The sequence below is a fragment of the Dicentrarchus labrax genome, unplaced genomic scaffold (genome assembly GCF_905237075.1).
Source record: "Dicentrarchus labrax unplaced genomic scaffold, dlabrax2021, whole genome shotgun sequence".
NCBI classification, from domain to species: domain Eukaryota; kingdom Metazoa; phylum Chordata; class Actinopteri; family Moronidae; genus Dicentrarchus; species Dicentrarchus labrax.
In genome coordinates this window covers 4,233,584-4,248,195 of record NW_026136722.1, presented here as the reverse complement: position 1 = coordinate 4,248,195, position 14,612 = coordinate 4,233,584, and the positions used below count along the sequence as shown (strand labels likewise).

Sequence of the window (14,612 nt, the reverse complement as noted above, 5' to 3'; positions counted from 1 at the left end):
TGCTACCTGTCGAAAATAATGTCAATATGATGTTATTACTATATCTTTAAATAAAAACTAACAAGTAAGATGTCATATGAATGTAGTGGAGTAAATAGAAAATGTATAAACTCCAGTAAAGTAGCCTCAAAATGATGCTTTTTTTGTACAGTACTTGAGTAACTGTAGTGAGTTACTTCCCACTGCTGATTGTAACAAATGAGGAAGAGAGAAGTGGATTGCCACTGTCCCCTACAGATTGAAATCAACGACTACCGAAACAGCACGGAACCGGTTTTCCGGACAATCCCGAACACCTACGAAGACAACCTCCCCTCTTCTTCCCTTCCTCCCTCCCTCCCTCCTCCCCTTCACGCCTAATGTTGCTGTACCTCCAACCCTCCCCCCGTATCAGAGGAGTAGAAACAACAAGCCGCCATTTTGTTTGTGCGGACAGACCGTCAGAAACAGGAGGAGATAACCGAGAGAAGGAGCGACTCCGGCGACCGACTGCAGCCGCTCCAAGGGAACCGCCGCGGGAAGGAGCGAGAGGCGAAATCCTGTCCGTGTTTATCAAGAGAGAGAGAAAGCATCACCAAAAAGATAAGACCTCAGTGGAGGGAAAAAACCGAGTCGGTGATATATATATATATATATATAGTATATGTATATCTATATGTGTGCATGAGAAGGAAATACTCTGAAAAATCCAAGGAAGGGGGTGTTTTACGGAGCGGAGACAGAGAGGAGAGGCGGAAGAGGAGCTTTATATATTATCACAACGAGGAGGAAAAACCTGCGAAAAGGGGAAAACATCAACATGAAAAATCACTATGTGTCCGTCGCGGAGGAAGGAAAGAGTCCGCATAGACAATTATATAAATAAATTGCTGCCGGGCAGAAGGGAGAGGTGGAAAGAAAGACGGGTTTAAAGAGAAGGGGAAAATTGCCAGGATCAACACGAAGGGGGGCATTCTCCATCACAAAGAGTCAATGAGAGGATTTTTGTCAGCCCAAAATATTTTAGGGGGGTGTCAACATTAGTGTGCCGATCTGAAGCTTTCCGCTTCCGAAATAGCCATAATATCTCAGAGACCCAGCGTATCTTTTTTTAATCACATTTTCTCCTCTCGTCGTAGCTGTACTCTGCTTTTTTTTTTTTTTTTTTGTGGCTTTAAGATCTTTTTTTTCTTCACTTGCTTTGCCAAGACGTCCCATAAACAGTGGTTGACGGGTATATATAAATATATATATATATATATATATAGTTTTTTTTTTTTTTTTACACAATATTAACCATTACTTTCATTATCTGCAAGTGTTTTAAAACCACGCGAAAACCCCGGAGGAGGAACCTCATCTGGAGCACAAGATAAGTAAAAACGCCTCACAGCCTCGTCCTCTGCTAAATAAAAACTAATTGGATCAATCTGACTGCCCTCGCTGATTGGCAATCCGCGCTGTGATTGCCCCCCAAGAACTACTCTGTCAAAGAAATAAAAGTCTGCATCGGGATCGATTGCACAAGGAGGGATTTTATTTTATTATTTTTTTGAGGGGGGGAGACAAGATTTTCTATTTTTTTGCCAAAACCCCCCTGCTGCCTGCACTAGGCATTAACAAAAAAAGAAAAGAAAAAAGGGGGTTGCAACAACCAAATGTGCAATAGGAGTCTGTTCTTTCTGACCCAGTGCCTTGCATGGTCAAACACCTTTTAAAGTGCACAATTTAGTTCACGACATGCACATGCAGAAGGAAACTGATGCGTGGACAAACACATCCGTAATCGATCTTCATTGAATCTGAGTAGCTGCAAGTGTGGGACTCTTCTGCATCACTGCTCTATTTATTCAGTTTCTGGTTAAAAAAAAAAACACCCAATGCAAGTTGTTTTATCTCAGTGTTGCACTTGAGAGCACCAACTCAACTGATTTTTTGTCATTGTGTTTTTTTACAACTACTACCGGTGGTCTCCACACACACACCCACCCACCCACCCCCGGTTGGCCGTAAAGGAGGGCTCGGTATCGGCATTGCCCAGCAGTGAGATGTCTGCTCAGGTGAGAGAAATGGTAAACGCAGCCGAGGATCTCATAACTGTTGCATGAGAGATCAGCCCCCAGAAGTTTAACACAGGAAACAGACTCCTGGCTTGTGTTAGTTGGTTGGTTGTTGGTTTTTTTTGGAGCACAATTTATAATTTTTGGTGCCCTGACCGACACTCTCCACTGGAGCGCTTCAGACCTGAAATACAGGATTTCTGCGCCGACTATGGCGGACAGGACTGAGTGCAGCACGGAGGACGGATCTTCGGACAATTTTTGTGTCGCAGAAGAGGCTACATGAGGTTGTCAGAGGGCCGCACGCTTGCCTTTTTTGCCGACTCCACCTTCCCACCTCCTCCTGTTCAAATCTGTGAAGAAACAAAATCTCCGACAGGGGAGGGGGACTGATATCTGCAGAGAGGAATAAACCGAGAGGGAGAACTGTGAGGGGGGAGAGAGGAAAAAAAAAGAGTTCAACATTGCTGTCTTCTCCCCTACCGTCCCCCCAAGCGGTGGGGGAACGATCAGAAGCTTTTCTTAAAGGGATAAGGAGACGAAAATAAGGGAAATACGTCTGCCCTCCGTGGATCTACAGCTTTTTTTTTTTTTTTTTTTTAAATTCGTCGAAAAATATGGCCGATAATGTCCTGGAGTCCGGCCAGCCTGCAGCCAAGAGGCCCAAGCTGTCCTCTCCAGCTCTCTCGGTGTCCGCCAGTGATGGAAATGGTAAATATATTGCATGCATTAACTTAACCGGAGATAAAACATAAACCTAGCTTAAAGACTGTCGGTGTGTTAATCGCTGGTCAGCCTCGGAAGTCCCTGTAGAGTTGCACAGCACTGAGTTGCTCCATAACTAATGCTTTTAAAAAAACACTCACATATATATACATACATGTATGTGTCCGTATCTCGATTTAAAAGGAAGCTAGTGTGAAAGTTTTGGGACGCTAAAGACTAAACACGATGCAGTGCTGGCGGCAGCAGCAACTTTCCAACAGGGATGTTTTGATGCGTTAGCCTCAACAGGCTAACTGGCTAACCTAACTATAAGGTCCACCTCCAAACAATGGAAGAGTCGAGTCACCGCAGTTTGCTTCAAGTTGTCTAGTTTACTTTTTAAAAAGTTCATCAGCTTGTAAAGGACGAGGCGATGTGTGCACCAAACAACCGCCTCCACACATATTTATGTGTATATACCGTAAATATGGGAGCAAATGACCGTTTACTAACGTTAGCTTTAGGAGAAAGTAACGGTAACCAAGCGAGCTAGCTAACTAGCTAACGTTAGGTAGATAACCGGACCGGCTCAGCTGAGCTCGGTAGCAGAGAAAAGAAGTGATTATTAACTAGCCAAACCTTATTCGGCCACCAGAGTAACTTTTTTTCAGTGTGTCCTAACCCTTTTCGTTGTTGTAGCTTAAACATTTTGTGGGGGGTTCATGCGTTTGAGGGTATTTAACGTTAACGTTAGCCGATGCTCCTTTTTTTATTTTTTTCTTGTTGTTTTTTTTAAGTGCACTAAGCTAACGTTAGCTATTGTTCGACTCTTCATTAAAGTTTGGAGACGCGCTGCCGTCCGGACGAGGATGTGGCTGTGTGTCCATTTTAACTGTTGCCGCGTTGAAATGAAAAGGGGCAAAAAACCGGCCGCCGTCCCTGAAATGTCTTCTTTCATGTCTTTTGTTCTGGGGGGGTTTCTTAGTTTCTCAATTGTACTACCGACGAAGCCCATTCTTGCTCAGCCTCCATTGTTTGACTGCACGGTTACACTGCGCTGCACTTTTCTTTTCTTTGTTTTTTTTTTACTTTTACAAAATGATTAAACTCGCATCCCAAGCAGACTATTTGAATGCATTTCGTCTTGGTTGTGAATTAAACTATTATTGCAAACGAATTGATTCACGCACATTGAGCAATAGGCTGTAAACAATTTGCGTCACCTCCTCTTGTTGCATCGTGTTGTAAGGAGAGCAGAGAAAGAAGCACAGTGATTTGGATATTCAGTTTGGGCGGGTTTTCCTCTGTGAATTAAACAATCAATATCTATAGTATAACAATTGTTGTTTATAAAACAAAAACCTTAAAGAATTCTGTACTGTTTTAATGTCAACCATGCAAAGTTTGGTAGCCACACCACCAGCTCTCCAACTATCAGAAAATAAGTTCATGTGAATTTCAAACTTGTTTAATTTACTGCAGTATCTGAACTCCTAATGCAGTGAGAACAGGGACTGGAGTAAAAAGTCAGGAAGAGATGCAGCTTGACTCGTGTATTAAATCAAACACTAGCACAGCATTATCTACACGGAGCGTCGACTTTCAAGAGGATTTAGGAGATGTTAACATGCCAGAAGACATCCTAAAAAGTTAAATGTGCAGGTTATTCACAGTTTTTCATGGGGCCATCTATAAAGAACAACTTAGTTGTAGAGATGTTACTGTTTTTTTTTTCTGTTTCTGTTCTGTGTTGGATTAAAGTTCTACTTGAGGAAAATGATTGAGAGTATACCAAAATATATATAAATCACAAACAACTTACAATTGCCTCCCGTTGCAGTGGATATAACTTCTGATAGTTTTCACATGCTTGCACCACACAGCTGTAGATCCAATGCACACACCTACCTAGGTACTGTTTACCCCTCTGTGGCTTCTCACCCTGACCCTACTGCATTCACTCTCCGTGTTTGGCACCCCATCAAACCACAAACTCATGCTCAGGAGAGAAGTCCAGGCTGTGAGAGGCAGCTACTGCTGCACTGGTTGTCTAGCTATGGGATCCATATTAATGGTTGATAGTTTTCAGACTTATGTCAAAGCTTTACCACACAAAATCTAAGTTCATTCAATTTGTATTGAAAAATTGAATCCGTATTCAGTGCAAATCTGAAAAGTTGTCAATTTTGTGAACCAAATCTCTGTATTTCTGGTTGGTTAGATTTTGTTTCTTCCTCCTTGTCTAGATTTTGGTTCACTCTTTGATCTGGAGCATGACCTCCCAGATGAGCTCATCAATTCCACGGACCTGGGGCTGACCAATGGGGGGGACGTCAACCAACTCCATACCAGTCTTGCAGGGCTTGGAGGAGGGATTATTTTAGGAGGCCACGATGCCGCTGCAAAACACAAACAGCTGTCTGAGCTCCTGCGCGCTGGAGCGCCAGCACAGCAAGGTGGCCCTACTTCCAACAGCACAGCACCCGGAGCTTCCATGGGGATGATGGGGGGCGTCAGTGTCTCCCCTGGTGGACCTCAAGGCATGCCCCCCCAGGGCCAGCAGCAGCAACCTGGATTAATGCAGCAGGTTGGGATGGTTGGAGGGGTGGCGGCACTCAATCGGGCAGCTGCCATGATGGGTGCCCAGAAGGGCAACCCTGGACAGCAGCAGCAAGGCCTGATGGGGGGGCAGGTGATGAATGGCTCGCCAAGAATGGGTTACCCTGGCAGTGCAGGCATGGGTAACAATAGTAATTTGTTGGCAGAAACCCTACAGCAGCAGCAGGGCAGTCAGCAAATGGGACCTGGGGGTCAGGCAGGGATGAGACCACAGCAACCCGGAGCACTGAACAAGGTAAGCATACTCAACCCAGCAGGGTCAGGTATTACAAGAGACCCTGGTTGTTGGCCAGAAAAGTAAAAGTAACTCTTGGTAGCATTTATTTTATAGGAACTTATCAAGTGGGGTGAGTTGCCAATTGTAACTGAGGCTAAGATTTTTTAAATACCGGTCTCAACAAAGTGTGGTATTGTTCCTTTGCTGAATCCCACACCTGCATGTTGTTCTCTTCAAATACGAAAAGCACTGACGTATTCTTCTACGTTGGAATGTGACATTGTTAAAACCTTTTGAAAATGTATATTGCAAATGCCATGTATTATATTAAGGACATGGTTTACACACAAATTTGAATTGAAATTATTATGGTTCACTAAACTAAAGCATCTAAAATTATAATTGGGGGGTGCCTTTCGCAGCCCACTGCCACATATAAAATATTGAAGTTTGACATTTCTGGTCTGGATGGAATTTATGAATTTGACCTGTATTGAGTTCAGTAAAGTAATCAAAAAGGAAGAATTTCACCCTAAAAGCTGTTTACATTTGGTTTGAGTCAGTGAAACAGTATTTTCAGGTTTACAGCATGACATGCAAACACATCTTTCCGACCCGAGTGACGCTGTAGATTGTAGTAGTTGCTCATCAGAGACTGCTGAAGAATAATTTCCAGAGGAGGTTCAGGTGTGAGTGTGGTTATGTGTTGGACTCTGTGGTATCGATGGTTAACCTCCTTGCTAGTCAACATGTCACTCAACGGATGTGATTTTGTTCTAAAGGTGTGAAGGCAGTATTGCAAGCGTCACACAACTAGTAGCTCAAACAGGTTTTTTTTGTTATATCCTGTAGTAAAGATATGCATCAGTAAAGTTTATGTATTCTCCATGTTCATTGCAGATTCCCCTGGGTGTGCACAAAGTAAATTCTGCAGTTAAAGCTTTATTTTCACTTAGAGTTGAGTCGTAGGGATGAACAGGTTAATTAGACTTTAATGGTCAAAGAGCAACAATTAACAAATCACTTCACGTTGTTACTGTACTGCTGTTAAAATAAATACTAGTTTGGAAAGATGCTGAAGTAGCTGTAAATACTGTTGGCTGAATCTGAGACCATAGTTGGTGGTGACCTTGTTTGCGAAGCCTAGATTGTGTCTGTGGTATTCATTTATTGTGGAGAGCAAAGTAAAGTTTGGAGAAAGAGGAAAGTTATTCCATGTTGTCTCACTAGCACCGTTCAGTGACACTGTCAGAGGAACAGTCCAGTGTAGTTGGATAATATAATAAGTTTTTATTCTATTTGATGACATTGTAATACCTCCCATATTTCTGACTATCAGATGACTAGCTGCTAAAATCAATCAATTTCATAGGTTATGAAAGATCTTCATAACTGTATATTTCTTCCTCACTCTGCTCTCTAGATGAATATGATGGCCAACGCGGGCCCCTATGGTGGTCCGTACGGCCAGTCTGCTGGCCAGGGGCTGCCTGGAGCAGGGCTGGGCCCACAGCTCCAGAACAAGGCGGGCCTGCCCAACAATATGGCCACCCAGTTCAACATGGACAAGAAGCCACCACAGGGCCAAGGCATGCCTGGGATGGTAAGATTTGTTTGTTTATTTTCCATACAGGCGAACAAACGCCGTAGTCATCATAGAAAAATAAATAAATATAAATATGACCTTTTTTGTAACCTATGTGTTGACAATCCCACTCACATCACGCAATGGTTGGCTGGGTGTGAGAAGGTGAAAAACCAGATTTCTTTTCTTCTTTTTTCATTCTTCACACAGCTACTTTCAATACTTCTTATGTGTACAAACAAGTACAACACACCCTCTGTATGACTGCAGGCTTTTCAAAGCCCCTTTGGAGTGTGGCCATTTTCAACAGTAAACACACTCCTTCAGACGTGATCTGACTACATGTGGTACAAACTAGTTAGTTTTGAGCATAACCCCACCTTAAGAGTCACAGACTCACGGGTCATATGAAGGCTGATAATCCGTCAGTGCAAAGAAAAGTGCCAACACAGCTGTGTGAATGTTGCTGCATCATCTTTACTGTAGAACTCAAGATGTAAAACGCAAAAAACTTGGTCGCTTCAGATGGTGTGATAGATGAGACTGCTGAGGATCAAAGGCAAGACCCATTGGCAGACCTGGATCAGTTTCTAGCCAATGGCTTGTTATAAAATCCTATTTTTTTTCCCCCCTATGTGACTTAACAAGGCTATTAGTGTCTGATAAACAAATGAGTGTTCATGTGTATGAATGGAAGTGCCAGAGAAACCAGTTCCTCCACAACTAAAAGCTCAAAATACGAAAACACATCTGGACCACTTGGCTTGAGCAAGAGCGTTTTGGCATTTAACTTCATGTCAAACTTTTCTTTGTTTGTCACAGTACAGCTCTGTGATAACAGTGCTGACAACTGTAGTTCGTAAAACTGACACTGATAAATTTGTCAAGTTTTCGTTTGCTAAATCCTGGCAACAGGACTTTAAGCTTTTTAAACCCTGTTTTATATTTCGTGAGGTTCGTTGTGTAATTCCTGCTTAAGAATTGTGGCAGGCTCATATTTGTTGTCTCCAATAAGGAGTGTATGGGTGGTGCAGCTGTACATAGCTGCATACCAGTGTCATTAGGAAAAGGCTCACATTTACAGACACATTTGGAATTGACTGGAAGAAATTAGTGACTGGTAGCCAAATCACCTGCAAATGAGCGTACAGATGTTTCAGACAAACTCATAGACATCTCAAAGTGGAAGCCGCTCGGGTTGAGTCCTCTGGTGAATAAGAGGAAAATCATCGACATGGTTGTCTTACATGGGATTTGGGTGAAGAGGTTGCCATTACAATAAGCCTTCCTACCTCAATGAACTTAATCCTTTCAAAGTAAGATCCATCAAATGCCCAAGAGCTGCCCAGTCAGTGAGTCACTGTAAGTTGACTTCCCTGTTTATAAACTGTATGTGAATGTACAAAGTGTCTCTGAAAATTATGTTTTTGTTTAGTTGAACTCTCAATTATCTTATCGGTTTTTGTTTATCTTGTGTGTGCCTGTCGCTCTGCCACATGCAATACGCATCATATATCAAATCCCAATTACTGGTATCAGAATTAGACTGATAAATGGGCCTGGTTAATGTTAGCTTATTGTAGATATAATGGTATTGGTCTATATGTTGGCTGATAAGTAACAGGAAATTCCAAACTAGGTTTTAGGTGAAATTAGAATCTGTGTCTCCATTACATAGGTTATAGCGTGCATCTTGGTCACAATTCTTCAAAACTCAACCAGGGGGTTATATATCAAGGGTTTTATGTGTTTTTCATTTAAGAAAATTATGATTAGCCAACGTAGTTATCGGATTCTTTTAAAATGGATGCATGTCAAGTTGTAATTTGATTGAAAGTTGGAAATTAGAGAAGTTTGACCTGTAGTCAGCAGAGCACTGTGTCAATTGCACTGTTGCATTACAAGCTCTCGTTATTTATAATGCTTATTGCTATTTGGTTGTATTTTATTTTTTCAATGAAAACTTACAGAATAGCTAGAAGCATAGTTCTTAAAGTGACTTTTTGCTCCTTTATTCACAGCATCTTAGTGTTTGAGTCTTTTGCTACTCTTACTGGGTTTCTTTGGGTCCTTTTTTTTAAATAATTTTTCCAATAATCTGAATTTTAGGCTTAAAATGTCTTAAATTGTATGAATTGTATGTCTTAGACATCGAATAAATTAAAATTGCATTTACTTTAGTCATGCTTAGTACGTGCAAGTTCAGGCTTCAGATCTGGCTAAAAGCACAGCGTATTCAGTGCTTGGGTGAAGTCTTTAGAGTCTGCTGCGCCCTGTGCAAGACAACACTCAAACATTGGATATAAAAGCATTAGAGTTGCATTGGAAGTCAGAAATTATCAGTTGAATTTCCATGTTGAATGTGAAGAAATTCACTTAGCAATTCTGCGACTCTGATTTTCCCTCATATTCTTAGTACTTTCTTTTCCAGTATTGACTTGAAATAGGTCTTTGAAACCTTCAGAAACCCTGTTTTTAACACTTCTGATTAATTGTTATCAGACCAAAGACATGGCCTTTGCTGAGTTGATGAAAACCTTTTTATAGTTAATGCTTCACCTCTCTGTATATACCACATCTACACATTGGCAGACTAGAGATTTTGAAGTAAGGAAATCTGCTGTACATGTAAAGTCTAGGAAAAATTATAATTGAAATGGCTAGCTGTGGAGTGCTTACCAAATTGGTCATTGGAAAAGGTCCCATAAGACCTGATCATGGCAGTCTTGCAAATAATTGTTGTTTTTGTTAATTCTAAGACTCATCTGTGACTCCCCTCTGTCCCAAGGCCTCTCAGCAGCAGCCCGGAGCAGTGGGTGGCGTGTCCGTCGGAGGAGCAGCAGCAGTGGGAGGTGCCCAGGTTGGGCTCAATGCCGTGGGGGCGGGTCCCGGCACAGCGCCCCCTACGGCAGACCCCGAGAAACGGAAGCTGATCCAACAGCAGCTGGTCCTCTTGCTCCACGCGCACAAGTGCCAGCGGAGGGAGCAGGCCAACGGGGAAGTGCGGCAGTGCAACCTGCCCCACTGTCGCACCATGAAGAACGTGCTCAACCACATGACTCATTGCCAGGCTGGCAAGTCCTGCCAGGGTGAGTCTGTTGAATTATGCTGATTGCTGGTTTTATAGTATGTGGTTTATATCATAAACACTAGCCAGTGTTTAAAGTTGTCATGTATCTGTAGCATTTTTCTTCTTTCTTTCTTTTTTTTGCTTGTTCTTGTTGGTTGTTTATAATCCTCTTGGTTTGCCACCCAGTTGTTCGTTGTATCAGTATGAGTTACACTCTCTCTCTCTCTAGCTGGCTGTTCTACTGTACTTTTCATTCTGTCCTTCTCTCATCTGGACATAGTTTTATTGTACTGAATGACTCATACAATGACTTTCTTAGTCACTGGCTTCTCTCTTCCTTTCTACCCTTTTTGACTTTTTTCCCTTTTTTTTTCTCTCATCCTTGTCTCATTATTCATCTCCCTCCTTCACTCTGTCACCATTTCTCATTTCACTTGTTCTCCCTCTCTATCCCTCTTCTCTCTTTCTACCTTCTCTTCCCCTTTCTCAAACATCTCTCCATTTCTATCTCTTCTCCCCCAGTGGCGCACTGTGCCTCATCCAGACAGATCATCTCTCATTGGAAGAATTGCACACGACATGACTGTCCTGTATGCCTGCCGCTGAAAAACGCCGGAGACAAGAGGAATCAGCAGTGTGAGTGTGTCTGTCTGTCTGTCGCTGAGAGGAATACATGCTCATGGCTCTTCATAAATTATTATTATTATTGAATTATTACACATCATCTACTTTGAAATGCTTGAAAATCCTGTAACTAAGCAGTGTGTGACATAAGGCTTGAATTCACAGATGCTCACCCTTTGTTATCTCTTCCCCTCTCATTCTCTTGACAGCTCTTGTTAACAGTGCCGGGGTAGGTTTGGTGAATTCTTTAGGTTCAGTCGTGCCTGGTGGACAGTCCAACACTCCAAACCTGAACCCTCCCAACCAGATTGACCCCAGCTCCATAGAGAGGGCCTATGCTGCACTAGGTCTCACTTACCAGGGCAACCAGATGCCACAGCAGTCGCCACAGGCCAACATGCCAAACCAGGGGCTGCCGGGCCAGCCTGGCATGAGGACTTTAAACACCATGGGTTAGTTTGTATTTCCATTGTTCATATTACACATGATCTGCTAATCTACTATGACTATCACTGAGTATGGATATGATATGAATTGGATTGTGAACAACATGTACAACAAAATAATCTCAAATCCAAGGTTTACATACCAGAGCTTTCAAGCGCATCTCATGTTTTTCATCAGCGAATTGGGCTGGCTCAGGTGTCATCACAGTACCAATGTGTGCAACTGAAGTAATGTGATAACAGGTGTTTGTTGTCTTAAATGACGGATGTGAGTGGTGGGCTTGATCCCTCCCAGCTGTCCACTGACTCCTTGTTGATGACTTTGATTTGTATTTCACGGGATAGCTTCACTGTCACATTGTGTGTAAGGAAGAAAATAATCTCTAGCTGACTTTGAATCACTGTAATTCTTTAGCTCGAAAATTTTGCTTGTTGAAGATGTATCTTATGTCAGACCTATATATTTCAATCACAAACATTGTTATCAGTATTTACCACTTAAACCATATCCCTGGGGTGCCCTGGTAGCTCAACCTAGTAGAGCTGGATCTCCGTGTACAAAGTCCTTGGGGTGATCCAGTGCTCATGGGTCTGACCTGTGGCCCTTTAGCTGCGTGTCATCCTTTTCTTCTCTCTCACCCTTCCTGTTTATCTTGAGCTGTCCTATCAAATAAAAAGCAAAAAGCATATATCTGATACTCACAAACATCTCTTTCCAGGAGGAAACTCTATGGGAGTGAATGGTGGAGTGGGTGTGCAAACCCCTAACCAGTCCACCCTACTGCCAAACGCCATGTTGCACGGCAACATGAATGCACAGAGGTAGGACTCTGTTCATTTACTTTTTACTTTGAAGTCAGGCTGCTTACATATAAGAGACTTTAACCAAGTCAAAATTATTTCTGTACTGACGGAAGTCTTATTACTCTTTTCCACTTCTTCCAGCTTGATGAATGATGGTGTGGGGAACCTGGGCTCCATGCCTACGGCAACTCCTCCTTCTGCTCCAGGCATGAGGAAGTCTTGGCATGAAGACATCACGCAAGACCTCCGCAACCACCTTGTCCATAAGCTGTGAGTCTGCTGTCCCCAAAAAATCTCACTATGGGCGAGGGCTAATGAAATAAAACTAATTTTATTGTCAGATCATTTTCAGTGCTTGATGTAAATTGGGTGCCTCTGTCCTCAATTTAATTGTAGCTGTGTGTCCTTTCTGTTTGTGCATGTGTGAGAGCAGCGTGCAGGCCATCTTCCCCACTCCTGATCCGGCTGCGCTGAAGGATCGGCGGATGGAGAATCTAGTGGCTTACGCTCGAAAAGTAGAGGGAGACATGTACGAGTCAGCCAACAGTAGGGTAAGAAACTAACACATGTAGAGTGTGAGGTATCGTAATATCAGTTATCACTTTCCAGTTGAGGTATGAGGAAATAAAAGTATTTACTTTGTGCGCTGGTGCGATCTATCCTGTGACCTCCCACATTTGTGTCGCATCCCTTCCAGGCGGAATATTACCATTTGCTGGCAGAGAAGATCTACAAGATCCAGAAGGAGCTAGAGGAAAAGAGGAGGACAAGACTCCAGAAGCAGGGTATGATGCCGGGCCAGACCGGCATAGCCTCCCCGGGCCTCCCACAGGGGCCTCCCAGCATGGGACAACCTCCCATGGCCCCAGGGCAACCCCCAAGTAAGTAAACATACTGTTTTAGATCAATGACGATCATGTTGCCTGGCACATGTCAATCTATATACATGATCCTAAACACTGATCAAATGTTGTAGTTAGTTTTATTGTGGGGGAAAAAAAACAAGCACACTCGCATACAATGTGTCTCAAACATTTAAGTATGATGAGGTTTGTTTGCTCCACTCTTTCTCACCGTTTGAACATCAGTATGTGGTTTAACTTGTATTCAGTGATCCTAAAGACAAGATCTGTGATTTCTGTAACTGTTATCACCCTGTCAGATGGTCCTCACGCTGATCTGTCCATGGTCCGACCGGCTGGACCCAATCAGATGGTCAACAGGATGCAGAACCCTGCAGGTACGTCTCTAATAACTAAATGACATCTTGACAGCCAGACTTACAGAAATGTGTTTTGCAAGGAGACTTGTAGAGGGTAATGATAGGTGTTTGATAAAACTGTAATTCTGTCGTTATCCGGATAGCACCTTGTGCTTACAACCCTGACTATGTTTTATGCCTCAGCATGCAAGTACATTTTGCCAGATAAAATCCTGTCTGACTAGCCATGTTCATTTTGCCATGCCTCATTTCTGCCCTCCTTCACTTCCAGGAATGAATCAATTTAGTCAGATGGGGATGCAGTCAATGGGTCAGAGATCGACGCCTCCTCTTCCTCTTAATGCTCCTATGAACCAGGTGAGCGTCATGATCACCATCTCTATCACAGATTACTTTGCGGTCACATGAACTTCATGCTTGGAAGTCACAGTTGATTTTTGTAAAATCTATACTCAGGCGTGCTAAAGGTTAAAACCATGTTGCTCTCTCTGTCGCATTGAGTGTATTCAAGTTCACATTTGCAGAAACAAATTAAAGGTCATGCAACAGTACATGTTACTCTTTTTTTTATTTTTTTATTATTATATTCATCCAAGACTTCACATGTCCCTTGTTGTCTTGTTTCCAGATGGGTATGGGAGCAACAAGGATGGGTCAGCCCAATGCCGGACAGTTACAGAACCAGTACCTCCCTCAAGGGCAGTTCCCCGGGTCCAGTCCTGGACGTGGTTCTGGTCCTGTTGGCATCAATCAGCCTGGACCACAGAATGCTGTGCCGCCGGTAAGAATTAGGTGTCTTGTAATCGATAGATGAGTTTGATTGTCAGGGGTCTTTGCAATAGCAGAGAAAGTATGTGATACATAAGAAATTCAAACAATCAGTCAGATGTGGGAAACTTTCCGAATGAATGCAATTGAGGACCAACGTAGGCATCAACTCTTAGAGCAGCTTTGTGGGAATTGATAGATGGTGATGAATACTGTAAAATTAACTGAACTGTCTTCAGCATTTTGGCACATAATTCATGACCACTGTGAGAGATGGGTTACAGTTCTTTATTGGCTCTATCTAGAAGTTTTAAGACTGATTATTTGTGCTTTTTGGCTTTCCTCCCTATTCGATTAATTCACTTTCTGGGTTTCAAAGAGACAGATTGGAAGTGTCCTTACTCAAAAGTTGCAGAGTTGTGTATCTGGTAAAACTAGTCTCTCTAATTAGTCAGACCCATGTTGTTTTTAATTGTTTCTTCTATACCCTGGAAATCTATCTTTTGCAAAGTT

General features: G+C 42.6%; 1 protein-coding gene across 5 annotated transcripts in view; it reads left to right on the top strand.

Moving 5' to 3' along the window:
* The first annotated feature begins 399 nt into the window (after positions 1 to 399).
* Positions 400 to 14,612, top strand: part of ep300b (E1A binding protein p300 b) — a 33,880-nt gene continuing 19,667 nt past the window's right edge. For all 5 annotated transcript variants that reach the window (XM_051387160.1, XM_051387158.1, XM_051387157.1 and 2 more), the window contains exons 1-13: positions 400 to 2,750; positions 4,991 to 5,598; positions 7,004 to 7,183; positions 9,954 to 10,254; positions 10,758 to 10,871; positions 11,069 to 11,311; positions 12,025 to 12,127; positions 12,251 to 12,379; positions 12,543 to 12,660; positions 12,807 to 12,990; positions 13,272 to 13,349; positions 13,603 to 13,688; positions 13,960 to 14,112. In XM_051387160.1, the coding sequence (XP_051243120.1) occupies positions 2,657 to 2,750; positions 4,991 to 5,598; positions 7,004 to 7,183; positions 9,954 to 10,254; positions 10,758 to 10,871; positions 11,069 to 11,311; positions 12,025 to 12,127; positions 12,251 to 12,379; positions 12,543 to 12,660; positions 12,807 to 12,990; positions 13,272 to 13,349; positions 13,603 to 13,688; positions 13,960 to 14,112 (2,391 nt within the window). In that variant the 5' untranslated portion in view covers positions 400 to 2,656. The remainder of the gene's footprint in view (positions 2,751 to 4,990; positions 5,599 to 7,003; positions 7,184 to 9,953; positions 10,255 to 10,757; positions 10,872 to 11,068; positions 11,312 to 12,024; positions 12,128 to 12,250; positions 12,380 to 12,542; positions 12,661 to 12,806; positions 12,991 to 13,271; positions 13,350 to 13,602; positions 13,689 to 13,959; positions 14,113 to 14,612) is intronic.